Genomic DNA, 27138 nt, shown 5'->3' with positions numbered 1-27138 from the left:
TTTTAACTCATTGTGTTTTGGATTATTGCTACTTGTGACTAGAGACACAGACAACCAGCAAAAAACATGTTCCAAAGGAAAAAAACCCTTAAATCTTGCAGTTAGAACCCTTAATGAAATTCTGACTCCTCCCCGAGCTAGCTGTGGGACCTTGGATGAGTTCTCTAATCTCACTGGGCCTTGTTTTCCTTCTCTGTAAAGTAGGAATGAGAGTATTTACCTCACAGGGATTTGTGAGGATGACAGCAATCGATCACATACATGTACCAGGCACCATGCTCACGCATTAGCCTCTCCTTCACCCCTAGAGAGCCCTTTATTTTTCCTCACTTAAATCTTACAGGAAAAGACAGACTGCTAATGTATCATACATCAACAAGTGAATCACAAAACATCTTACATTAAAAAAGAAACCATATCAGGAAGGCCCGGTGGCGCAAGCAGTTAAGTGCATGCGCTCCTCTGCGGCGGCCCGGGGTTCACTGGTTCGGATCCCGGGCGCGCACCAACGCACTGCTTGTCGAGCCACGCTGTGGCAGCATCCCATATAAAGTAGAGGAAGATGGGCATGATGTTAGCTCAGGGCCAGTCTTCCTCAAAAAAAAAAAAAAAACCCATATCTATGTAGGTATCAAGGTAGCAACTCAAAGAAAATTTCTCAGTACTAAAATTCAATTGTGCTTTGCATAACTTATATTTTAAGGCAATTGATTAATATCAGACCTGGTGGCTAGTGAAAGATTTTTCTAGATTTTAAATGCAAAAATTCAAAACATCCTTTCCTGTTTCACAATAGCTATAACTGTCTCCATTAACGCAAAATATAAAATCAAGAGCAACACCCTTTTACTATTCAACAGAGCAAGGAAGAACTTCCCCCCATGGCCTAACCACACAAATCACTGAATTACTAGCTTTTAAAGACAAAGTCACTGGCCAATGAATCCTGGGCTTGGAACCAAACCAGCTGAAAGCCAATTCTGGGTGTCCAGGTAAATCCACTGAGTGGCTTGCTTTGGTATCAAGCATGGATAAATTGCCTAGACAAATGATGGCAAATCTGTTTCATGTTAAGTGTCAACTATGATTGACAGTAGAAATCCAGAGCATTATATATAGATGCACTTTGAGGCCAAATCAAAGCTTTTGTGCCAGGATCAATCTGCAATGTCTGCCAAGGACAGAGGAATATGCAGTGAGTCTAGAGGCTGGCCATTAATCATCCATTTCCAGAATCATCTGGCCTCATTGAAAAAAAAATTAACAACAGCTAACCTATTGCTAGATATTAATGACCACATTACTAGAACAGTGATATCTCTGGCAATCTCAGTGGCATGAAAAAAGTGTTTTTAAAATATATGTGACGGGCCGGCCCCGTGGCTTAGCGGTTAAGTGCGTGCGCTCCGCTGCTGGCGGCCCGGGTTCGGATCCTGGGCGTGCACCGACGCACCGCTTCTCCGGCCATGCTGAGGCTGCGTCCCACATACAGCAACTAGAAGGATGTGCAACTATGACATACAACTATCTACTGGGGCTTTGGGGGAAAAATAAATAAATAAAATTATTAAAAAAAAAATCCTCTTGTTAAAATATACGTGACAAGTCACAACTCAATTTCTTTTTCCACGGGCATGGTGGAGTCAATGCTGTGTGTTCGCATCCCATTTCCTTCTCCTCCTGGACTCACAGCTAGACTTCATTGCAGACCTTCTCCTACTTTTTGGTGAGGACACTGAGTTCTTGCCAATGGAATATAGGCAGAAGTGATATCTGGGCCTGGACCTAAATCTTCCTGCAATACTCCTCTTTCTGTCTTCCTTCCTCTGTCAGATAGATACAGAGAATCCAGTGGAAGACTCTGAAATCCTAGGTGATGGAATCCCGAGATGGAACAAGCCATCCACAACAGACTGTGATGTGAGCAAGAAATAAAACTTATCAAGCCACCACCTCTTGGGATTCACAACTAGGTAGCTCTGGATGAGAATGACAATCATAGTAACATGCAGCACACTCACACAGGTCAACCATGACCCGAGAAAAGCAAATCAGAATTCTTCCCTATGATTTTGCAAAACTCTAGCTCTAGGAAGAGAGTCCCTTTCTCTCAGTGAGGCTGTGGTGATGTAAGCCTGGAAGCTTCAGTCCACCATGCTTCCAGACTCACTGAGAAAATTAATTTGTGAGAACGAAGCAGGTGCTCCACCACTACTGCGTGAAATGGAGGCAAATGAAACAGGAGGCGGAGGGAGAATCCCGAACCAGTACCAGAGAGGCCTAGCTTCACCCCCGCCTTTCCCTCAGATTGCTTCCAAGGGCCAAAATCTTCCTCTCTTTGCCCAGACTAGTTTGATCTACATTCCTGTAACCCGCAATCAAAACAGTCATGATTAATATGGGTATAAAGTAGAAAGTAAAAATCCTTCAACCCACAGACAACATTTTGGCATATATTTGACCCAAATATGTATTATGGGCATACACATACTTTTAAAAAAATGAAAACCAGATCATATCTCATAAATTGTCTTTCCATGTCAAATATACTTTAAGAACCTCATTTTTCAAGGTTGCCCAGTATCTTATTGTTTGGATACACAACTATTTTTTAATCAAGTATTTAGATGTATTCAATTTCATATTCCTATATACACTGCTACAACAAACACTCGTGAATGCATATTTTTCTCTATTTTTCCAATTATTTATCTGAGATAAATTTATAGCAGTAAAATTGTTGGGTGAAAGGATTTTCAAGAGTTTTGATTAATAGTGCAAATACACCCTCCCAACTATTTGTGCCAATCTGCACTCCCACCAATTGAGTGTCCAGTTCATACTCCTCTTTTTCTACCTGAAAAAGTAATGCTGACTCAACTGAAAAAGTACTTCTTTTTGGGTTCACAGCATTATGGCATGAAATGATGAGTACAATCCACAAGAAGGACCAAAGTTAAATCTCTATTCCACTGAGATACACATATAGAACAGACTCTTGACAGAGTAATGCTACTATAGCACACAGTTCTTCACAACATGCAATAAAGTATAAGTAAAAACTAAGTGACTTCTTTGGAACCATGATAAGAACTCTTGTGGGAAAAAAAGAACAAGTAGAGAACCACAAAGCAATGAGGAGATGTAAGTGTTAAATAGTCAGTTCACACAATGGTATACTACTCAGCCATAAGAAACGATGAAATCCAGCCATTTGTGACAACATGGATGGACATTGAGGGTATAATGCAAAGTGAAATAAGTCAGAGGGAGGAGGTCAAATACCGTGTGATTTCCTTCATTAAGTAGTAGATAATAACAACAATAAACAAACACATAGGGACAGAGAGTGGATTGGTGGTTACCAGAGGGGAAGGGGAGGGAGGAGGGTGAAAGGGATAATTCGGTACATGCGTGTGGTGATGGGTTGTAATTAGTATTTGGGTGGTGAACATGACGTAATCTATGCAGAAATAGAAGTATAATGATGTACACCTGAAATTTATACAATGTTATAATGTTACTGCAATAAACAAAAAATAAAAAAAATAAAAAGTCAGTTCAGCCTGTTCATTAGCACTGCCTGAAATTAGCCTTCCATGGAGCCTTCCATGGGTACACTCATGTTCATTCAAGGGTAGCCAACACCAGAATGTTAAATGTTAAAATACTTAATGAAGAGAACAGAAAAACATGACTACACTGCAACCCTGTTGCATAGGGAAACAAAAATAACCAAACTTCTTTAAGCCATGCATTAACTGAATTATTTAGCCACATGATGGAAAGTCTGTAAGCTGTACAGTTAGACGCTAATCAAGTTGATTGTGAGACTATAGGGAGTTTTAAAAAATTCTATTTTAGACCTTAAGGAAGAATCAATAGATTATTTTCTGATATCTTTTTAATATTTGTCTTGAGGAAAAGAATTACAGAGGACGGTGAGGTGAAAACAACTGGCTTTGAAAAGAATAGGAGAAAGGCAAAATTCTTCAACGGGATATTTTCTTAACCTAAATTTTAATAGCTAGTTTTTTTTCTTTGGTGTTAACAGACTAACAAATGAAACCAGTGAAGTATGGCACGAACATACCTAGATATACTTAATATATATGGTGATTTAGGGGGTTATTTTTGTTGTTTTGTTTTGGATTTTTTAATAGTTAAGCCTGATTTGTAAAATTCTACTATTTCAGTGGTGATAGTTAAGAAATGTTATCAATTATGTCACTACAATAATAAGACCAAACTAAATGGCCTTTAAATTAAAGTTTGTTTTAATACATAGTTTTCAGAAGACTTGCAACTAAATTACACGTCTGTAATCTTTTTAGTCTTCACTATCACCAATGACATAGGTAGCATTCTCGGTGTCAGCAACATGACCCAAGAACCAAGCAACAGACAGGAAAAGGGAAAAGATAAAGAGCAGTCAGGCTAGCAGGAAGAGCTGTGGAAGGCCATCAGGGACTGCTTCATGACTGTCCACTCTGTCAGAAGTGCCCTGGGTTATGTTTGCATTTATGGTGAATTTGAATTCAGACCATTAAAGTGTATGTGTTTGTGTATGTATATGTACATACATGCACACAGATATGGTTTAAATATTTTACATTTCCCACATGACCCACACAGAGGATATTTTCTGGCATAGACACAGCAATCAGAACGAGGTGAACAAAGCAACCACCCGTTAGGACACTAACACAGGGCAGATAGATAAGAATTACTCAGTATTAACATATATAGAATGTGTAATTTTGCCTCTTTGAGACTCAGCTTCTTCATCTTTAGAAATGAAGAGGTTGGATAACTTCTAAGATTCTCTCCAGCCTAGAAGGACCTCCAAATCTGGCCTCCACCCACATCAGGTCTCATCTCTTTACATTCTTCGCCCTCTTAAACTCAGTGTCCCAGCAACCTTTAACTTCTTTAAATTCCTATAATATGCCTTGCCCTCTCTGAGCCTCTTCCTAGATAACAGTCTGCAACAGCCCTTGTCCATACCTCCCGTAGGTAAGTCCCCCTCACTCTTCAAGTCTGGGCTTAAACATCACTTCCTCTGCAATGTACCTCCACTGTGGTCTTCACCTCACCTGTTCAAACTTAATTCTTTCTGAACCACCTGTAATTATTTCTTTTATTTTCTGTCTCTCCTACTAAGCCGCAAGCTCTCAGATGCCAAGAGCTGTGTGTAGCTTGTTCACCATGGTATCCTTGCCTCCTGGAACCATTCCTGGCATTTAGCAAATACCCAAATATTTGTTAAATGAATAAATAACAGGATTGTGCTAAATAAGCTACTGAAAGCCTCAATACTGATAGTAATTTCTAATTTCTCCAAACAGGTCATTAAAAGTCAAATTAAATATGCTAACATGTATTGCTCTCTTTACAAAAGCAAAACAATCCAAAGATTCAGCTTAAGCTTATCCCCTCACTGCTTTTCTAAAACCCTCAAGTTGTTAATGGTAATATTATCATGCTAGTGAATAACATCACTGTATACATAGTGAATAATATCATTTCCGTGAAAATTAAGAGTATGTAGCTACTTTTGAAATAATGCTTTTCTTCCATAACTATCCTTATCATTCATAATGTATATACTTATGAATTATAAAATGGATATTGAAAAGCAATGCGACCTAATTGTATCCAACTCGAAATAAACTAAATCAAATGGGTGCACACACATACACACAATGCTAGTGAAGAATTTTCTCAAATATTAATACCTAATCATCTACCATCTAATCATCGATGATAAGCGCCAAGAGAAGTACACATATGCTTTAATCCACAACCGAAAAACTTTTCATATCAAGGATATAATTTTCCCCAAATTAAATTTTTATCATATCACAAGAATGCAAATCTTGAGAGACTTTCAGGAAATGCACATTAACTATGTATATTTAAGAAACAATGTTTCTTTTATTTGTTTTCCTCCAATATTACACCTCTATTGCTTTTATAACCTTGAGAGAAAAAGGATCAAGTTTAACTCCTTGCTCTTCTAAAAGGTTAGCAAATAAAGGTAAAATCTTTAAATAGAAAGTTTTTAAGGAAAAAAACGGTCTAAAATTTGGGAAGAATGAAATGTGTAATAAAAAATCATTCAGCAAATGTTTACCAAAACCTGCTCTCATGCTATGTTTGGTGTTAGGGATAAGGTAGCCTCAATGAAACTGTAGACAAGAGGAGGAAAAAGCCACTCAACTTCTGTGAATCCCACCACAGCTCCATGAGGATATACACACTGAGGCTCATCTAAGCACTGAGAAGGAATGACTAAAGCTAGGTCTTAGAAATGAGATTATTAAAATATATTAAAACACAGAAACAGCATGTGCAAAAGCCCAACAGTAATTCAGAGTACAGTGAATCTAATGAATTTCAAAGTTGCTCAGGAATGAACTGTGGCGTGTGGGGTAGGGGTGCAGAAGCAAGAACAGAGCAGAGGAAAACAGGTGGGTTCCATTTCTAGCATACAGGTGGACTATCAAGAAAAAAAGTACCTGATAACCTAGATAAATATTACAGGCATCCTTCCACCCATTTGGCTGAACTCACAAGAAAATAAAAGCAATCCTCAGGGCCAAAAAAGAAAGAAAATGCAGAAAACCACATGGTAAACTGATACTGAAGAGAAGGCTCCCTGAAGTCATGTGTTAATCCGAGTGGCCAGAGGCTTAGATTTGAACAGCCCCGTGGGGAACTGGAGATAAGATCTTTGGGACTAAGCAAGGTGGCTAGTTGGAACTAAGACTTCCACATAAAGCTGGGATCCTCAAAAGGTTGCCCCATTAGTAAAATTAGGAGAAAAAAACAAAAAAGAACATGTTCCAGTAAAGGAGGACAACAGGGAACACTTGATCCACTCAACCTAGGTTCTTGGTAGATGTGGGGGAAAAAATCTCTGGGGCATTTATAACCATAGCTTTCCCCTGTCCGTCTGTGATTCAAATTTAGACTGTAGATTCACACTCTTCTATCCAAGACCCTTACAGCCATATGTTTCAGAATTTAGGATTTTTATGATTTTACAAAAGTAATATGGTGCACACACCATATATTAAGTAACCCAGTACAACCTGGACAGCACACCATAACATGACAATTAATATTTCTGTAGCTCAACATATGAACCTCCATGGTAGGTAGTATGAAGGCTATATCAGGTCAAGTTTTCCACCAAATGATGTATAAAATGCATTTTAGTCTTGTTAGTTTTTAAGATTTTCAAATTATGGGTAAGGATTATGGACCCTGACCAGCAGTAGATGGGCACCTCCATGAGCAGAAATCAATTTAAGGTGCTCCCAGGATGGTAGCACTTGTGTAGTAGAAGGAAACACAAATCCTGACTAGGTGATCCTAGGTTTCCCAGGATTCCCACAGATGAAGTCCTAGCTAACATGATCTCAGAAGTCTAAAATTACAAAACACATGAAACAATCATGATTGAGCAGAAACAGAGCTTCATGTAACAGATTTATGAGATACAGAATACAAAATTAGTTGTGTTTAAAATGCTAAAAAAATAAAAGAGGAACTGAAAAATGTGAGCAAGAAATGTGTTATCCAAAAAAAAGACAAATTTGAAAAACTTCAAAAATGAAAAATGTAAATGAATAAAATTAAAAATTAAGGATGAGTAAAAGCAGACAAGACACAGCTAAAGAGAGAATAATAAACTGAAAGATATCTGAAAAACAAAGCATGCTGAACAGTAAAGAAAGCATTAGAAACTATGAAAGGTATATTTAGAGATATAAGGATATAATGAGAAAATATAGCATATGTATAATCATATTTGAAAAAGAGAAGAAAGAGAATGGGTGTAGGCAACAATCAATGATAATTAAAATGCTAAGAATTTTCCAGAACTGATGAGAGACAAGAATTCTCAGATTTAGGAAACCTAACAAGTTCCAAACAGGAAAAATAAAAAGAAAGCTACATCTACACACACATACACTACAGAAGAACAAGACAAGATTTTAAAAGCAGCCACAAAAACAAAGAGATTACCTAAAGCCAGGTAGACCAATAGATGACTTCTTAAGAGCAACAACGGAAGCCAAAAGAGGGAAATATTATCTTCACAGAGAAAATAACTGTCAATCTAGAATGGTATATCCAGATAGACTATCCTTCAAAAATGTGGGTAAAATAAAGATTTTTTTAGACAAAACAGAGTTTACTACTAAAGAGCCTCCTGAAGGAGCTTCAAAAGGATATAGTTCAAGAAAACCTTAGACATAATGAAGGAATGGTGAGCAAAGAAGTGAAGGCAGATATATCTAAATACACACTGCCTGTCAAATAATCATGTCTAGCTTTGGAGGTTAAAACTATGGTGGAACAAAAACACTGGGCAATAACAGCATGTAAATAAGAAGTGAGTGATTGGAGTTAAAAGTTTCTAAATTTCTTTTCTTTGGGAGGAAAAAAAGAGATAATGATCTACCTTAAAGTATTCATATTAAATTTTTAAAGGTACTCACTAGAAGTTCAGAAATAGTATATATAGCTCCCAAACTAAAGAAGAAGAAAGTTGGAATTAAAGTAAAAACCAAAGCAACTGAAAGGAGGGGGCAAAAAGCCACGCATGGAGAAGTGGTAACGCCAATCACTACGAATTATGTGTCAGTCGTTAGAGTGGTTACTAGATGGTTACTAGCAGCAGTAATGGTGCTATTAGTGGCAACAGTAGCAACAACAGTGATTGTACTAGTGATGATTAGTAGTAGTAGTGAAAGTAATAACTGACGTTCATTGCACGTTCGTGTGTCAAGCTCTGGGATAGGAATTTTACGTGCACTATCTCACTTATTCTTCACCAAAAGTGAGGTAGGTACTATTACTGATCTTCATTTTACAAATGAGGTTTATTACTGGTCTAAACCAAGGCAGCAGACAGCTAAAGAAGGAGATCTCAGAGAGTTTTTAAATAACTGACCACTCACGGGATCAGAGATGAGGGACAACCTTCAGCTTAGTGGCTTGGGCAATTAGGTGGGCAATACGTGACATCTAATAGCAATTCTAATATCTCATGCATGAATTAAGCCAATCAAAGACACAGAATATGCCAAGAGGGGGAGAGTTGTGTTTGTTTTCTTTGGAATGGTGAGTTTCTTTCTCAAGAAGTTTGGTTGAGAAAGAAAAGCAAGGGATGACAGGGTGGTTGCTGAAGAGGTCATAGACTCAGAGGAGAGATGTGTGTAGGTGGTTTTGTTTGTTTTAAATGGAGTTACCTGAAAATGCTTATAAGAGAGATAGAAGGAGAGGTTAGAGATACGGATGACAGACAGAATGAATGATGCAGAAAGAAGGAGAGTTATAATTTAAAACAAAAGTGCTAACTCTAGGAAAAAAATGATCAGGCCAAGACGCAAAACTACACAAAGCAGGCAAAGATCTAGTTTCTCTCTCTCCTGAGTAGCCAGGAATGGCACATCACAAAATCCTTTAGAACACATTAGATCCTCCCTAAAGACGTGTAAGAGAGAAACCTTCTGTATACGTGGGAGGGGAGGGGGGATCCCCATATACTTGGGAGAGCAGGAAAACAGCTATAGAGAGGGTGTAGCTTTCAGGGTGCAATTCTCCCTGTGGTTTGTGCTTTCATCCAACTGCTCCAAGGAAGACCCCATCATTTCTTACTTATACGTCACCATGCAGTGACACTGGGTAAGCCATTCAACTATTCTCCCCTTTATAAGAAACAAAAGATGGAGCACATTACATAAACACCTAAGAAAAAACAGACAGCCAACATTTCCCTTCACAAGCAAACAATCTACTTCTCTATAAAGAGAAAGGAATGTATAAACAAAGTGAAACTGAAGAATAAATACTTTCAATGGCAAGAGATGTGGCTTTTCAAAGTATTTAACTGCACTGTGATTATATTTGAAGTCTCTCTCAGTAGCTGCTGGCTCAGGAGTTGAGTCACCTAAAATACAACTCTATATGGAAAGCGCCCTCAGGGAATAGGGTTTTATGTCACTTTTGACCTTCTTTACCAAGTTACTGACACCAAGATAAGCTCCAAAGAGCACCCTACACCAGCATCAATCAGTCTGAAGAGAGGTGAGATATTTGAAGGATACTTATTTGTGAAAAGCTAAGAGAAATATCCATGGCAATTAAGTGCACAGATTCAATTACAAATAAGACTTCAGAAGGCATTTATTAAACAGTAAAACTAATATGGCAATGTACCAAAATCTAGATTTTAATTTAAAATGCTGCAAGCTAATATTGCAATTAAGATACGAATTTACCCACTGCATATATAATTTTACATATTTTTCCATATATACAATTTTTTAAATCACTAGAACAACTTGTTAAAAATCAATTTCAGTTACCAATTTTATACTGGTTCTATGAAAGTATCTGCTAATCACATTGATAGCCAAAGGAGGAAAAATATCTTAAGTGACCCAAATATATTTAACATTATATCATAAAAAAAGATTTCTCTGAAATGTGGAAGTAAAAAGATCCAGAAAAAAATCCTTATTGTTCCACTAGCTGATATAAATCCCGCTTAATTACTTTGTCACTTCCACAGCGTGCTCCGTCCTATTGCCCAAGACTCTGCCACTCTTCCACTTCACCTGAATCTTGCCAACCCCTCAACCTCACATGATCTCTTCTCCACCACTGATTTGCTGAGCACTATCCGAGAACATCACAGGACCACACAGATGGACTCCTTACAGATTTATGGTATGAATGAGAATCGGCTTGAATGCTCTTCATAAGAGTGTTTCCCCCATCTCTTCTTGACTGCCTAAAAAATAATATAGACTGTTCTAAACTATCTCCTCCCTTAGGCTGGGTCTTCTGGTGAAATCAAAATGCAACACAGTGTGCCTTGGTATAGAAAATGAGAGAGTATATTTAAACAATAACAAATAGTTAAATGAGAACAACCGGAATCAAAGTAAAATATATTTAACAGCAAGTTAGTACACTTCTCATATTGAAAGTTACCTTAGTGTTTAGTAAACTTTTATATACATTGTTTCAACTAATTTTATTCAATAAACTTGGCTTATTTTTTGGATCTCAGCATCATAGAAAGCTCTGTAAGTTATCACAAATATAGATATGGTATCAATTGAATTAGTGTGTAAAGAACATTCCTATAAATCAAAATATATTTTATATATACTAAGCAAGCTTATGTAAAAGCAAATCAACTTTTAGATTTAAATTTTCATTCTATGTTTACTCACCAAATTCCTTACTTATTAGCAGATATTTTATGAATAGAATTAAAATAGCAGGAATTTTGTGGTAATTTGCCAATACTTGCCCTAAATCAAAACACAGTCCATATCTCCCACTACCTTTATCAGATATTCTTATAAGAAATACAAACTTTTTGTTTTCTTAATTTGGGAGGACAATAATCATTTATAAAATGTCAATATCTCTCAAACATAAGATTCAGATCTTGAATCACTTGCTTATTATGTGGGATAAGCTCATTATTAAAAACCCTCAAGAGGTTGAGAATGGAAAATAAATAGGATTACTAATAACTAATTTGGCTTTTCATAAGAGTTGGTTTGATGTTAATAGCAATGTCTAAGAGTGAATTTTGATGATCTTAAATAGCATTTCAACAATATAGCATATATACAAATTGTTTATAAGAGCTATTAACCAAAATGAATCTTATACCAGGGCTGTAAAACTTTCCAAATTTTCCCTCTGCAGGTGTTACTTTGGGCCAACTCTAGTTTTTGTTGTTGTTGTTTTTAACCTTGACACAGCACTTGGGTAGGTACTGGGCACCTTGCTGGATCTTACTTTATTATTTGACCTGGGCTGTCTTTTAGACTACCAACTATAAAACAGAAAAGGAAAAGCAAAAGCAACCGAAAGGACAACCGTTGTAACCAAGAAGGTGAATGAGAGTCGTGGATGTTTTATGTGTTATCAAATAGGTACACAAAGTTACAAGGGAAAGGAAGTGAGGATGTACAGATAGACCCAGAAAACCTAATGTCAAACTAACATTGGTTAGGTATTTAATTTTCATGTGCAAAGGGCGACATTATTATAGTAAGGTAAAGTATGGAATAAAAATTTTACATAATCCAAAAGTACCTTAAAATATATAATCTTTATTTAGATTGTTAAGGTTAACCATATCCTTTAAGTTTAATATATAACTGCTGATTATAGTAAAGCTTTTCTGAATATATTTTTCTTCCAAGAAACATACTGTTATCAAAAAAGGAAAAAAAATATCTGAGAATACATGTCTAGAGTTTCTTTATCTCCACCTTCTCACCATATGTAATTCTACTCCCAGATGTTAACAAATAATTTCTTCAAATGTATAAATTATATACCATTAAGCATCATTTTATAAATCACCATAATTAATAATTTTCTTGGCCTATCAACCTAAAGAGAAAAAAACTTATCTTTTAAACTAGTACTTTAAATAATATTAAATACATATTTCATAAAGATTCTGAGCCCATTCAATTAAAAAAAATCACAGAACCATAAATTCTATTCTTATAATCTTCCAATCTAAACTCCAAACTAAAAAGTTATATACAAATCAAACTAAATATAAATTAAAATTTTCTTGGTATCAAATCCCCAATTCTACATTTTGTGCTCTTTTCCTTCCAACTAGTATTTAATATCTTCAAAACTAAAACATTAACTACTTATGATTGCTTCAGTGTCTGTAGGGAAACTTAGTTATGTGTTTGTATGTTTTAATAACAGGTGTGACTCACTTTTGTAACTGGTGTGTTACTGAAAACCTGTGAATAAATTACTAAGGTAGTCTACTGATATTTAAAGGAAATTCACAAGGAATTCTGAGCAAAGATGCCCTCTTACAATGCATGTAAATATAACATTATTCATATATTCACATTTTCCATATCATCTTTTCTTAAAATGGGACATATTGGTAATGTGATATCTATCTTTCCAAATTCTACTCTAAGGCTGGTTTTAAATGAAGATAATTTATTTTGTGACTTATTGGAAAAGTAAAATGTTAAAAAGAGAAACCAATACTCCTCAGTGCTTCCGCTTTTGCTCATTTTTTAAGTGAGAGCATGAAAAACTTTTCATGCATATCACAGAGATTGCAACAAGTGCATGGGTTGTGATGTCCATTTCACACAAAGCCATGCAAACAGGATGGGTGTTTTGAAGATTAGACCGTTCACACTAACATGTTCCTTTTCTCCCCCTCTCAACAGAGGTAAGTAAATAAACCACAGAGGGCAGTTAAGTGCAGTGGTTAAAAGCTATGAAAATTAATTACCCTCCCTGAACCTGTAGCAGTGATAAATTAATAATGTAAAGCCTGGCATACAGTAACTGCTCAATGAATGTTGAGCTCTTATGATTATGCATATTCCTAATTCAATACCAGTTCCTACTTCAGCTGCTTTCTTTAACACAAAATCTTACCCCATGTTCCACAACTTGAAAATCACCCCACTCACTAACATGTTGGAGATACTGCAAAACCTCTCACCTTGAAAATTTTTAAAAGACTTTTCCAGATCTAAAAGATTAAGGTGACTAAATATTTAGATATGGAAAACTCAGTCTTCATCTGAAAAATGTTTTAATGAAATGCTCAAACTTGTGAACGCTCTCTGAAATATATCAATATATCAATCATTTTCATAGCATTTAGCAAATCCATAATCTATACCTTTCTTATTAGGAGGATTTGCTAGACTGACACATACCTTTAAGACATGAGTCATCCTTCCAGAGTTGGGGAAACTGATGGAAAGATGGCTAAATGATTCAGCATGCGGCAGCAAAATGAGCTGGTCATGAATTTATAATTTCCACTTCTGTTGGGTGCCCTGGCCCTGGTGGCCTCTCTCATCCTGTACTGCATATATAACACATGATACCATAATCAACAAATTTTGTTAAAAATTCCCTCAGGAAAGGAATAATGGCGTTTTCCCCTCAGACAAGCTTCCAGAAGCAACATTATTCAATTTTATGAGATAAGGTTCACAAGGCTAGATAACCCTTACGATGCCCAGCTGTAAGCTTCATCAAGCTTTGCTTATCCAGATAACAGGACTAGAATCAATCCTAACACTGGTGCCATTTTCTCAGCTGCACAAGGCAGACACTGGGGAAGCCCTGAAGCAAAACAAAATCAGAAAACCGGCAGAGGAAGCCAGATGGGAAATGGGTATGGCTCTACCTGCGTACCTCTTCCAGGCCAACACGGAGCTTTACCAACAAACACAACGGACTCTAAGCAGGTCAAAAAGACAAAATATTTTGATGAGGCCTTACTCATAACGAGCTTCACTACCCGAAGCAGGTGACAGCCTTTTTCTAAGTGTCCTCATTTGCCCCTCTATACCAAAAGATTTACTATGTTAATCAAATGAAACATTTATTTCAGAAATATATAGATTCCAAACTAGATTAAAGCCTTCTTCCATTAAAAACCAATATGAAAAAAAAAACCCATTATGAATTAAATATTTTCATCTAAAACTGCACCACCTCAAATGCTGAGAAAGCAAATCCATTTTGTGTCCACAAAACAGTCATTCCACCCAGCACTTTCTGAGAATGAGACAAAGAAGTGTGCCAGGATGTGTAAAATGAAATCGCCATTATCTATGAAGTGCAATGTCCTCATTCAATAGCCTGTATTTATTTCGGTTTGGTGTGGTTACATACAAAACACACTCACACACAAAATCTCAGCAACAACACTGAAAAAGATGACACTATTTTAAAACTATCCAAAATGTATTTAGGAAACAACTAGTGTGACAAGTTTGACCTTCCATGAATCCATCTTTTTTTTTTTTTTTTTTTGGTTATGACTGTGCAACCCCTGATTTCCTCTAACTTGGAGAAGGGCGGGGGGGGGGGGTGGAGAAAGAAAAAAAAGAGATGAACAACACCCAATCCAGAATGTACAATTTCTCCGAATCTCATAGTGTTTATATATATATATATTTTCTTCTTTTTTTCTCCACCAAGACCTTGGAGGTCAACAGGAGCAAAAAAAAAAATGGCCCAAAGACAAGGTTTCAGGGCAGACCCAAGGGGACACCTCCACGGTTGGAGATTTCGAGCTCAGGGGCAGCCCAGCTGGGAGTTCTGAAGGATGCAGCATTATCAACAGCAAGCCCAGGCCGCGCCGCTGGCATCCAGGGCGGCTCTGCCGCGCGCATGTCCCACTTATATAAAGAGATGCTTACAGTCCAGGTGCTTTTTCTTGGGGCCCATCACTTCATGAGTGGTGGCTTTGCAGACCGCTCTCGCTACAGCGGAGCCTGTCACGCTGTACTGAGCGGCGGCGATCCGATCCGTGAGCGTTTGGCCCGACATCTTCTCCGGCAGCGTCTACCGCCTCCTCTTCTGCGGGAAAGAAGGGGACACGGTCTTGCTTTAACCCGCAGACCCTACCCTCTGAGCACCAAGGCCTTGCCTCCTCCAGCCGCACGGCGGCTCTCTTTCTCCTCCGTCCCCGCCCTGGTACCACTTCTCCGAGCCAGCCACACTCTAAGCCCGGTCGTGCGACGCGGTCTAGGGGGTCTTGAGCAAGAGTAGGTGCATCACGAAAGCCCAGCGCGGGTTCCGGTCCCAGCATCGTGACACTATCCCCGTCCCACCCCCCACGTCGCCCGCCTCACCCCTTCGGCGCCCCCCTGTCAATCAGCACTTTGCCTGCAACTTGATCCCGGGGTGCGGGACCAGCCCCGGCGTGCGTCGGGGTTATTCCCTGGGCGCCGCGCCCTCCGGGTGCCCACCTCTCTACCTCCCCGCCGCAGCGTTTCCTCCTAGCAGCCGCGGGCTCCGGAGAATGAATCGGATACCCAAGCCCTGGCCGCTTCCCTCCGCCTCCTCGCGCTGCCGCAGCAATGGGCTCGTCCTTCGCGGTCGCGGTGGAGATTATCCTAGCGTTGCGCCATGTTATGCCCTCGCCTCCCCTTCCTTCCTCGCCGCCGCCTCCAAAGCCTCGCCGAGGCCCTTCTCCCGGGCCCCCGCCCTCGCCCCCAAATCCCCGCCGCAGGGGCCGCTCGGGGCTCTGCGGAGGCGCCAGAGTCTCCGAGCGCCTCGCCCTTCCTGGCAGCAGAGCGGAGACGGCTGACAGCCCAGCCCAGCCCCCCGCCCGCCCTCGAGCGCGCCGCGGAGCTGTCACCCGGCCGCTGCCCTCCTCCGCGCCCTAGGATTATCCTCTCCGGCTCCCCGGCGGCCCTGGCCGGGGGTGGGGGGTGGGGGGTGGGGGCCGCTCGGAGCCGCGGGTACTCACCCCGCCCCAGGACGGCGCCGCCCGCCGCAGGATGAGCGGAGCCTCGGCCGCCGCGGGAAGCCGCGCCGGGTGGGTGTGTGCGGCCGCGCGCGGACCCGGTGCCCCGGGCCGCGATGCCTCCAGCCCCGGCCCGGCCCCCGCCCTCAGCTCCGCGGTCCCTGCGGCCGCCGCCCGTGGCCCCAGGAGCCAGCACCCGCCCGCCGCCGCCTCCTCCGCCAGCGCCGCCGCGTCTCTCCAGCACTCCGCGCTGCGTCCCCATCCCCGCCCCCACCTCAGCCGTGGCTGCTCCAACGAGTCAGGTGACGGCGGCCGACAAACCCGGGCGAGCTCTCCACGGAGCGCCGCGCGGCCCCCTCCCAGTTACTCACACATGTCGCCCCCCGGGGCCACGAGCTTACAGGCAAGGGGGCGCCGCGCGCGAGCACGCCCGACAAGCGCGAGAAGAGAAGGAGGCAGGGAGGCCGACACCCACCCAGCCAACCACCCTCCGCGAGGCGCCCAGCAGCCCCTCCGCCCGCTGGACCCGCACCCAACGCGCACCGCGCGCGCGCACCGCACACACCTGCCCGCCGACTGCGGGATGCGCCGGGCGGCGGGGGCGTTGGCGCAGCCGGCGAGTGGGCTTCTGAAGTTCCGCTCTGTGAAGGCCAAGGCTAGGGCGTCGTCGCGCGCTGCCTGGCAGAGCCCAGCCCCTTCTCCCTACATTCTGTCTCTGACACGTCTGCCTGTCAAAGGCAGCCCGTGGCCCAGATGGGCAGGGCGATTTCACATGTCAGATTCGGTCTTCTTCTAGGAGTTTTATGGTTTCGGGTCTTACATTGAAGTCTTTTATTCATTTTGAGTTTCTTTTTGTATATAAGAAAGTGGTCCCGTTTCATTCTTTTGCATGTAGCTGTCCAGTTTTCCAACACCATTTTTTGAAGAGACTGTCTTTTCCCTATTGTATATTCTTTGCCTCCTTTGTCGGAGATTAATTGACCATATAAGCCTGGATTTGTTTCAGAGTTCTTTATTCTGTTCCATTGATCTGTGTCTGTTTCTGTGTCGGTGCCATAGTGTTTTGCTTACTATAGCTTTGTGGTATACTTTGGAATCAGGAAAGGTGTTACCTCCAGCTTTGTTCTTTCTCACGATTGCTCTGGCTATTTGCGGTCTTTTGTGGTTCCATACAAATTTTAGAATTATTTGTTCTAGTTCTGTGAAAAATGCCATAGGTAATTTCGTAAGGGATTGACTTGAGTCTGTAAATTGCTTTGGGTAGTAAGGACATTTTAATCATATTAATTCTTCCAATCCATGATCTTTCCGTTTGTGTCATCTTCAATTTCTTTTGTCGATGTTTTATAGTTTTCAGAGTACAGATCTTTCACCTCCTGGGGTTAAATTTATTCTTAGGTGTTTTTTTGTGTGTGTGTGGGAGGAAGATCAGCCCTGAGCTAACATCTGCCAATCCTCCTCTTTTGCTGAGGAAGACTGGCCCTGGGCTAACATCTGTGCTCCTCTTCCTCCACTTTATATGGGACGCCTCCACAGCATGGCTTGACAAGGGCGCTCCCAGGATCCCAGCCGCTGCAGCGGAGTGCGCGCACTGAACTGCTCTGCCACCAGGCCAGCCCCTTAGGTGTTTTCTTTTTGATACAACTGTAAATGTGATTACTTTCTTAATTTTTCTTTCTGATAGTTTATTATTAGTGTATAGAAATGCAACAGATTTCTGTATATTAATTTTGTATCCTGCAACTTTACTGAATTCATTTATTAGTTCTAATAGTTCTTTGGTGGAGTCCTTAGGGTTTTCTACATATAGTATCATGTCGTCTGCAAATAGTGATAGTTTTACTTCTTCCTTTCCAATTTGGATGCTTTTTATTTCTTTTTCTTGTCTGATTGCTGTGGCTCTTTCAGAACTATGTTGAATAAAAGTGATGCGAGTCGGCATCCCTGTCTTGTTCCTGATCTTAGAGGAAAAGCTTTCAGCTTTTCACCACTGAGGATAATGTTAGCTGTGAGTTGTTTATATATGACCTTTATTATGTTGAGGTATGGTCCCATGGGCAGTAAGCTCTTTGACATAGTTCTTAGCAATATTTTTTTAGATATGTCTCCTTAGGCAAGGGCAACAAAAGCAAAAATAAACAAGTGGGACTACTCAAACTAAAAAGCTTTTGCACAGTGAAGGAAACCTTCAACAAACTGAAAGGCAACCTACTGAATGGGAGAAGATATTTGCAAATGATATATTCAATAAGGGGTTAATATCCAAAATATATGAAGGCGGCATACAACTCAATATCAAAAAACAAACAATCCAATTAAAAAATGGGCAGGGATCGGGCCAGCCCAGTGGCATAGTGGTTAAGTTTGTGCACTCTGCTTCGGCGGCTTAGGGTTCATGGGTTCGGATCCGGGGTGTGAGCCCACACACCACTCATCGAGCCATACTGTGGCTGTGTCCCATATACAAAATAGAGGAAGATGGGCACAGATGTTAGCTCAGGGACAATCTTCCTCACCAAAAAGAAAAAACAAAAATGGGCGGAGGACCTGAATAGGCATTTTTCCAAAGAAGACGTACAGATGGCCAACAGGCACATGGAAAGATGCTCAACATCACTAATCATCAGGGAAATGCAAATCAAAACCACAATGTGATACCACCTCACGCCTGTCAGAATGGCTATTATCAAAAAGACAAGAGGGGTAGCCTGGTGGTGTAGCAGTTAAGTTTGCATGCTCCACTTCATTGGCCTGGGGCTCGCAGGTTCAGATCCCGGGCTTGGACTGACACACCACTTGTCAAACGATGCTGTGGTGGCGTCCCGTATAAAGTAGAGGAAGATGGGCACAGATGTTAGCCCAGTGACCATCTTCCTCCGCAAAAAGAGGAGGATTGGCAATAGATGTTAGCTCAGAGCTAGTCTTCCTCACAAAAAAAAAGACAAGAAATAAGTGTTGGCAAGAATATGGAGAAAAGGGAACCCTTGTATACTGTTGGTGGGAATGTAAATTGGTGCAGCCACTTTGGAAAACAGTATGGAGGTTCCTCAAAAAATTTAAAATAGAACTACCATACAATCCAGCAATTCCACTTCTGGGTATTTATCCAAAGAAAAAGAAAGCATTAATTTGAAGAGATATATGCACCCCTGTGTTCATTGCAGCATTATTTACAATAGCCAAGATATGGAAGCAACCTAAGTGTCCACTGATAGACGAATGGACAAAGAAGATGTGGTATGTATATACGATGGAATACTACTCAGCCATTAAAAAGAATGAAATCTTGCCATTTGCAACAACATGGAGGACCTAGAGGGTATTATGTTAAGTGAAATAAGTCAGACAGACAAAGAAAAATACTGTATTATTTCACTTATATGTGGAATCTAAAAACCAAAACAAATGAACAAATACAGCAAAACAGAAACAGACTCTTAAATACAGAGAACAAACTAGTGGTTGCCAGAGGGTGGTGAGGGGATGGGTGAAATAGGTGTAGGGGATCAAACTTCCAAGTATAAAATAAATAAGTCTCAAGGATGTAACGCACAGCATAGGAAATATTATTAATAATATTGTAATAATGTTGTATAGTGACAGATGGTAACTAGACTTATCGTGAAGATCATTTCACAATGTATAAAAATATCAAATCACTATGTTGTACACCTGAAACTAATATAATATTGTATGTCAATTATACTTCAATAAATAAAACAAAATAAAACCTCAGATTCTGCCAGCCGACCATGCGTGTTATCTGTGTGTCTTCAACTCCTTGGAACTCCTCTACTTATCTCAGTTACAACTGGGAGCCAGGGTGGGCAGGTAATTCTAGCCACCTTGGTCTTATATGCAAGGACAAATAATTAACAAAGCCATCAATCGAGTCCCAGATTATATTCACAGTAATCATATGGGTAAGGAAAATTCTTTGTACCCGTAAGAAGTAATTTCTTCCAATTAAATGTAGTGTTTGAATGTCTTAAGTATATTTGAATTGCGTACATGAATTACTAAACAGGGATTTGGGCTCAGTTAATAGTTTCACATGTTGACATTTTCAAAGATTGTTATTTACCTTAACCTAAAAAATCTTTTAAATTCTCAAAGTAGAATCAAGATCAGAACTTCAGTTGTGAATTTCATTAACGCTTTTCCTGGCTACTGGTAGCCTCTATTTGGCCTTGAGGTCATAAAATATCTACTTATAGATATCAAGTTTTTCTTATGTACTCCTCTCTTTCACTTGGTACCGGGTTCAGTAGAAAGTCATGATTTCATAACTGTTGGGACCGATTCTAGCAAAGTTAGAAGCATGATGCCTAAAGAAAGACAGCCCAAGACCACCATTGTCAGGTTTCAAATACCAGTCTTACGTATGATCTAGCAATACCACACCTAGAGAAATAAAAATACATTTCTATTCAAAAACTTGTACTCAAAATCTGTACTAGCTTTATATAATGGCCCCAAACTGGAAGAAACCCAAATGTTATTCTACTGGTAAATGGATTAACAAAATGTAGTGTATCCACACGGTAGAGTACTACTAAGCAATCACAAGGAATGAACTAACAACATGGATGAATCTCAAATGCATTATACTAAATCCAAGAAGCCCAACCCAAAATGCTGCTTCTTGTTGTGATTCCATTTAAATAACATTCAGAAAAAGATAAAACTATAGGGAAAGAAAGCATATCAGATGCCAGGGTTGGGAGAGGAGATTGATTGCAAAGGGGTAGAAAGTAACTTTTTGGAGTGATGGAAATGTTCTTTATCATGATTGTGATGATGGTTACACAACTACATATATTTCTCAAAACTTATCAATTTGTACACTTAAAATTGATGAATTTTATTGTATGTAAATTGTACCTCAACAAATCTGATAAAAAGAGCAGGAGTGGCAATATTAATATTAGATAACATAGACTTCACAATAAGGAATATCAACAGGGATAAAGAAGCACATTTCATAATGATAAAAATTCAAGTGTATATAATAATCTTACATGTCTATATACCTAGGAACAGAGCTTCAAAATAGGCTAAAGCAAAAACTAATAGCATTAAAAGGAGAAATAGGCAAATCCACAATTATACTTGAGAATTCAGGACTCTTCTTTTAGTAATCAATAAGACAGGTAGACAGAAAAGCAGTAAGGGAGTAGGTGAAATAACTGTATCAACCAATTTGACCTAATCGACATTTATAAAATACTCCATCTAACAACAGTGGATGGAATATATTCTTTTCAAGTACACATGGAACTTTCACCAGGATAGACCACATTCTGAATCATAAAGCTAGTCTCATAAATTTAAAAGGATTACAATCATACAGTCTGTGTTCTCTTACTACCATAGAATTTAACTAAAAATTAATAACAGATAGATATCTGGAATCCCTAAATATTCCATAATTAAACAACACATTCTAAATAGCCCATGGCTCTAAGTTTCCCATAGGAAAACAGAAACTACTTTGAACTGAATGATAATGAAAACACAACATATCAAAATTTGTGGGGTGCAGGTAAAGCAGTGACTAGAGGGAAATTTATAGCATTAAAATGCTTATATTAGGAATGTAGAAAGACCTAAAAACAGCTATTTAACTTTCAATTTTAAGAAACTAGAAAAAAAAACAAATTAAACTCAGCATGAGCAGAAAGAAGGAAAAAACAAAGAGTAAAAATCAATGACAGAGAAAATAGACAAATAAGTGATAAAATCAGTGAAACCAAAAGCAGTTTCTTGAAAAGATCAGTAAAATTGGCAAGCTCCCTAGCCAGACTAGTTGAGTTAAAAAAGAGATGGCACAAATTTCCAATGTCAGGAATGAAAGGGAGGATGTATCCTATGGATGTTAAAAGGGCAACATTATGGCAATAAATTAAACAATTTACATGAAATAGTGTAGAATAGTGGTTCTCCAATAGTGATGTTGTGTCATATATGTTGCTACTAGTTAAGAGGTTTTGAGCAAGTAACATGCTTCCCATAATGGATAAAATAATACAATCTGTGAGTAATTTACTTTTCAAAAATAAATTGGAGTGGATTCTCAGTCAATCCTATAATAGTGTGAAATTAGATATAGTAATTCATAAACATATAGCACTGGGAAGTGTGGGAAGCCATAGTCTGTCTTCAGTATGCTACTCATATCTCTGGTGCTATGCATGAAAGAGTATCCCACACACAGACATCCTTCTGTCATGGGTGGCAGTGGAAAAATGTTTGAAAATTTCCAACTATAGAATATCATATACGAATAAGTAAATCATGTCAAGGGTAGAACCAACTTTTGAAATGTTATTGGTTGTTTTGGAAGAAGATCTTATTGAGCTTTGAAAACAGTAGCATATTTCCAGTGGTAAAGATTAAGAAATGCCAAGTTCTTATATCCAGGAAAACCTGGAAATACAATCATGAAGGTTGTATACCAAATTGAAAGAAAGAAAATTGACTCAAAGAAAGAAACACATTGAGTGAAATAAAAATGATTCCTTAACAATATATTCCCTTTGAAAGCCCAGTCACATAATAGATAATATTCAATAATTCTTAAGCAAGAATAAGCATTGACATTCAATAATTTTACAAATTGAAAAATCTTTTGATCTCTCTCAGTGGTCAGAAATGAGATTAAATACAATAGACATCCAAAACATATTTTAAAAAAAATATTGAATTTTTTTTTCTGAGCCAATATACACATATGTCACCATATAGATTTTTTTCTGTCTCTGATTTAATACCCGTTTTCCTCTGAAAATCAGATTTAATAGAGAAAAACCATATCAACAATAATTACATGTAGGCCAACAATTTATATCAACACCTGAGGGCAAATGTCTTCAAAATACAACGAGAGTGCCAGAAACAGAAATAAAGCTAAGGGCAATCTGATTGCCTCAGGCAACAACCTGAGGGGAAGTTGGAAAATTCATATTTTTCTCTAAAATCTATAATGTCTTTCTTTCTTCAGGTAAAGCTATAGATGATTTTATTCCAGGGATACTTTTCTTTCAAAGTAGAAAAACATATGAGGTGCAAAAATAACTCTATTGGAATATATCCACCCCCCACAACACACACACACAAATGTGAGATGTCTATCCAAATCCAAAAGGAATGAATGCACTTGTATAGAGATGAAAAGTTTGCCTCTATAAGACGACAAATGAAAGAGAACATATACATGATGAGCGATCTAATGTAGCAAGAAAATAGTAGGTTGCACCAAATCTCAGTAAGACTGAGATTCAAACTAGATCATCTTAGGGAAGTATCGCATTTTATCCATGAAACTATTCAAGTTATTTACGAGTGAAAGTAAAGGAAGACATAGCATATTCCAAGACAGGACAAACAAATTTATTAAGCTTTGTTCTGTCTGACATTCAGGTTAGAAATGAATTCCATGGCAACTAGCATATTTGAAGGAAGATATACATTTTTCATGCATGATAACAATTTAAATATGGTATTTTCATTTTGCTTTCCTGTTTTAAATCTAATGCGGCTACTCTGGTTACCTATTGTTGTATAACAAACATTGGGTTAAAAAAACAATTTTTTTCCTCTCTCACAGCTCTGTAAATTAACAGGGCTCTGCTGGGTAGTTCTCCTTTGAAGTCTTTCATGTGGTTGAAGTCAGGTGACAGCCAGGGCTGTAGTCATCAGAAGTCTCTACAGGCTGCCCAAGATGGCTTATTCATTCACATGTCTGGCAGTTGATGCTGGCTGTTCACTGAGAACTCAGCTGAGGTTTTGACTAGAGCATCAACACAGGGCATCTTTGTGTGGCTTGGACTCCTCGTGGCAGAATGGTCAGGGTAGTCACATTTCTTACTTCTAAGTAAGAACATGGCTTCTAAGAGACAACATCTCAAGGTAGACTGTTCCGGGAAAACTGGGTGGAAGCTGTAAGCGTTTCTTATGACATAACTCCAAGGTTATGCAGTTTTGTTCTATTCTGTTCGTTAAAAGAAGTTACAGAGACAGCCCAGATTTAAGAGGAAGAGACTGTCACTGGCGGGTTCACTGGGGGACCAGCTACCACAGTGACACACAAAAGTAAATCCTTGTGATGAACCTATAGAGAGAAACTTATACTCTCAAAGTATGAGGTTAAGGGATTCACTTAAGATTTATTGAGAACAACCACAAAATAATTGGCAACTGATCAAAAAATTACTTGAACATAAATTAAAATAACACAATGAATTATTTCCTCTGGTTACAATATTCTCTTTCGCATACCAGGTAAACACATAGCAGGTAAACTCCTACTCATCCTTCAAGACTCCAGGATAAGTTATACATGATTTGCAAATTTTTCCCAAATCCTCTATTTTAGTGCCTTCTTTTTACGGATGAGGAAATTAATACTAGAGAGTTTAAGTGACTTTCCCTCTATCTCACAGTGATATAACAGTATAACCAATCCTAAACTCCAATTATAGGACTTCCAGTCTAGTGTTTTTTCCGCTGTATTCACTGCTTCTGATAAAGGTATAATAGTATTATGATAGACTCTCATTTCATAATACCAATTAGCTATTTAGTAAGAAAGGTCCTGTCTTAAAATTTATGGGCTGGAAGGTGTGGTAGCTAATATCTTAGGTTATAGAATTGGATAAGCCCTGGTTTGAGTCCCTAGCATTTTCCCTTACCAGCTGTGTGATTTGGGGCAAATTCTGTAGCCTTTAAGGCTTAGTTTTCTCATCTGTAAAATGAGCATGATCATAATATCCACATAAGGACTGTTTTTACCATCAAATGAGATAACGGCATAAAGGCCAATAGCACAGTGTATGGCACACAATAAAAGCCCAATAAATGTGATTAATAGTACTCAGTGAGTAATTGTTGATAGAGTAATTGGTTTTAATATTTTATTAATATATGGTTATGTTACCTTATATTTTTATTATTTTATTTTATTATTTGGAACTACAATTCAAGTTTATATACTTCTCTGATCAATATATTACTCTACTAGTATCATTTCTAAAGTGAGAAAATAAACAAATAATTTACCTAGTTCCTGAGATGTGAAACCAGATTACTTCAAGTGTCATCATGGGTCAGACTGAGAGCCTATTATTGCCAGGAAACTAGACTAGCAAGCATATGCATATACAAACGGTGATTGTACAGTAGCGCTGTTACAAACAGCAGTTCGGTCTTTCTTTTTTTCCACTCTAAAGAGATGATTTCAGGGGAATTCTTGGCAGTGAGAAGATTTTTCTTTAAGATAGGACAAAAAGTCAGGAAAGTCTGTCTGGAGAAGGAAGTTTCCCAAATAAACTTCTAACTTAAAAGCACATGAAGGCAGAGCCCGTGTCCCTCACCTTCCAGTGTGTATCTCTCCCAGTATTCCTTTTGTTATTTTACTTTCTCCTCTATTTTCAGTTGCTGTTTGTGTCTGTCTACAGTTCAGATTACTTTCTGAGCTGCTTAGGGCGAGTGACTCGGGCTCCACTTGAAAATTCATTGCACAAGTACTACAGAAGGCCATGCACGTGTCTCTGTACGGCTCCAGGAACACAGCGGTGTACTGAAAGGAGACCTGATGTTCTCCGACCTCCTCAAAGTGTGAGACTGGAACATACACATGCTACTGGTCAGTTTAAGAAGTTCTCACACAAAAATAATTATATGGATCAACTATAATTATACTTATATAATTATCAACTGTAATTCTATCAACCATTTCTGTTTCTCCAATAAGGAGAACATTAAAGAGGAGTGGAAAGTTCAGGCTATTTGATGTTCAGTCTAACCAGATGACAATGAACTGCTGTGTTACTGTTTAAACTAATTTGGGCTGGAACAAGTAAGGCCTTACTCTTTCTAGAGCATAATGCATTTAACAATAACGAATTTCTTTTCTGCTTACCTCGAGTACTTTCCTTTGTCCAAGGACTTATGCTTCAGTCATTTGGGAGTCATTACATGGGACAAAGCATTGTCGTGGGAAGTTTAGAAAATTAGAAGAATCTACATTTACAGTTTCTTCAAATACTTATGTTAGCCTCATGTTAGAAAGTTCCCAAATTAACCCCCAAATAAAAGCATAATGAAACAAAACCTATAATTTCCTTTTTAAAAAAATATTAGTTTAGAGAACCAAGTTTTTAATGGAGGATCACATTTTCACTTTTAAGAGGAAAAATAAGTAAAAAAATCATACTAGAGTGCCAATTATTTCTCATGGAGAAACTAAAGAATGAGCTGATTGTTGTACGTCCCCAATTTTATGGTCCTTATTGACTTGATCAATGGATGTCTTGACCTTAAAATTTTGTCTTATTCAACCTAAAACTGGGTTAATAATATTTCGCTGTGAATGATTTTAGATGTATTCATAAAAACAAATCTCGAGAAATTCTCTGGCATCATCACTCGTGCCCTTGGATGCTGGTTATGTCTCTGTATCACATGCTTCTAGGTATGCTTTATCAGAGATGTGTGTTTGTTTCATGACGTCTAAATCTGTGTCAATGGTGCATCTCTTATATCTGCTAGATGTGGAGAGACAGCCAATTTGTTTCCATTCTTACTGACTTTATTCTACAGCCCCTGTCAAGTTCACTCAGGATTTTGCTGATAAGAAAAAATGAAAATTGACATTACAAGAAAATCCTAAATCTTCCATTTCATGGGCAAAAGCAGTGAAATATGAATCAAGTAAGTCAATAGACTTAGTATTTATGTAGATTGTTTTCTAGGGACGTTAAAATATTTCTCGTTAACAATCCACAAAATTTTAAAGATGTGCATATTTCTGAGGT

The 27138-nt window shown here is 38.8% G+C and overlaps 1 protein-coding gene across 1 annotated transcript in view; it reads right to left on the bottom strand.

Annotated features, from left to right (window-relative positions):
* SNAP91 (synaptosome associated protein 91) overlaps positions 1 to 16373 on the bottom strand; it is a 150499-nt gene extending 134126 nt beyond the window's left edge. Inside the window, exons 1-2 of the mRNA XM_058566692.1 lie at positions 16325 to 16373; positions 15270 to 15429 (exon numbers count right to left, since the gene is read on the bottom strand). Of these exons, the coding sequence (XP_058422675.1) occupies positions 15270 to 15399 (130 nt within the window). The 5' untranslated portion in view covers positions 15400 to 15429; positions 16325 to 16373. The remainder of the gene's footprint in view (positions 1 to 15269; positions 15430 to 16324) is intronic.
* Between the last annotated feature and the right edge of the window lie 10765 nt (positions 16374 to 27138).

Source organism: Diceros bicornis, chromosome 23 (assembly GCF_020826845.1).
Source record: "Diceros bicornis minor isolate mBicDic1 chromosome 23, mDicBic1.mat.cur, whole genome shotgun sequence".
In the NCBI taxonomy this organism is placed as follows: domain Eukaryota; kingdom Metazoa; phylum Chordata; class Mammalia; order Perissodactyla; family Rhinocerotidae; genus Diceros; species Diceros bicornis.
The sequence above is the reverse complement of the archived record's forward strand: the minus strand, read 5'-3'. Positions and strand labels throughout refer to the sequence as shown.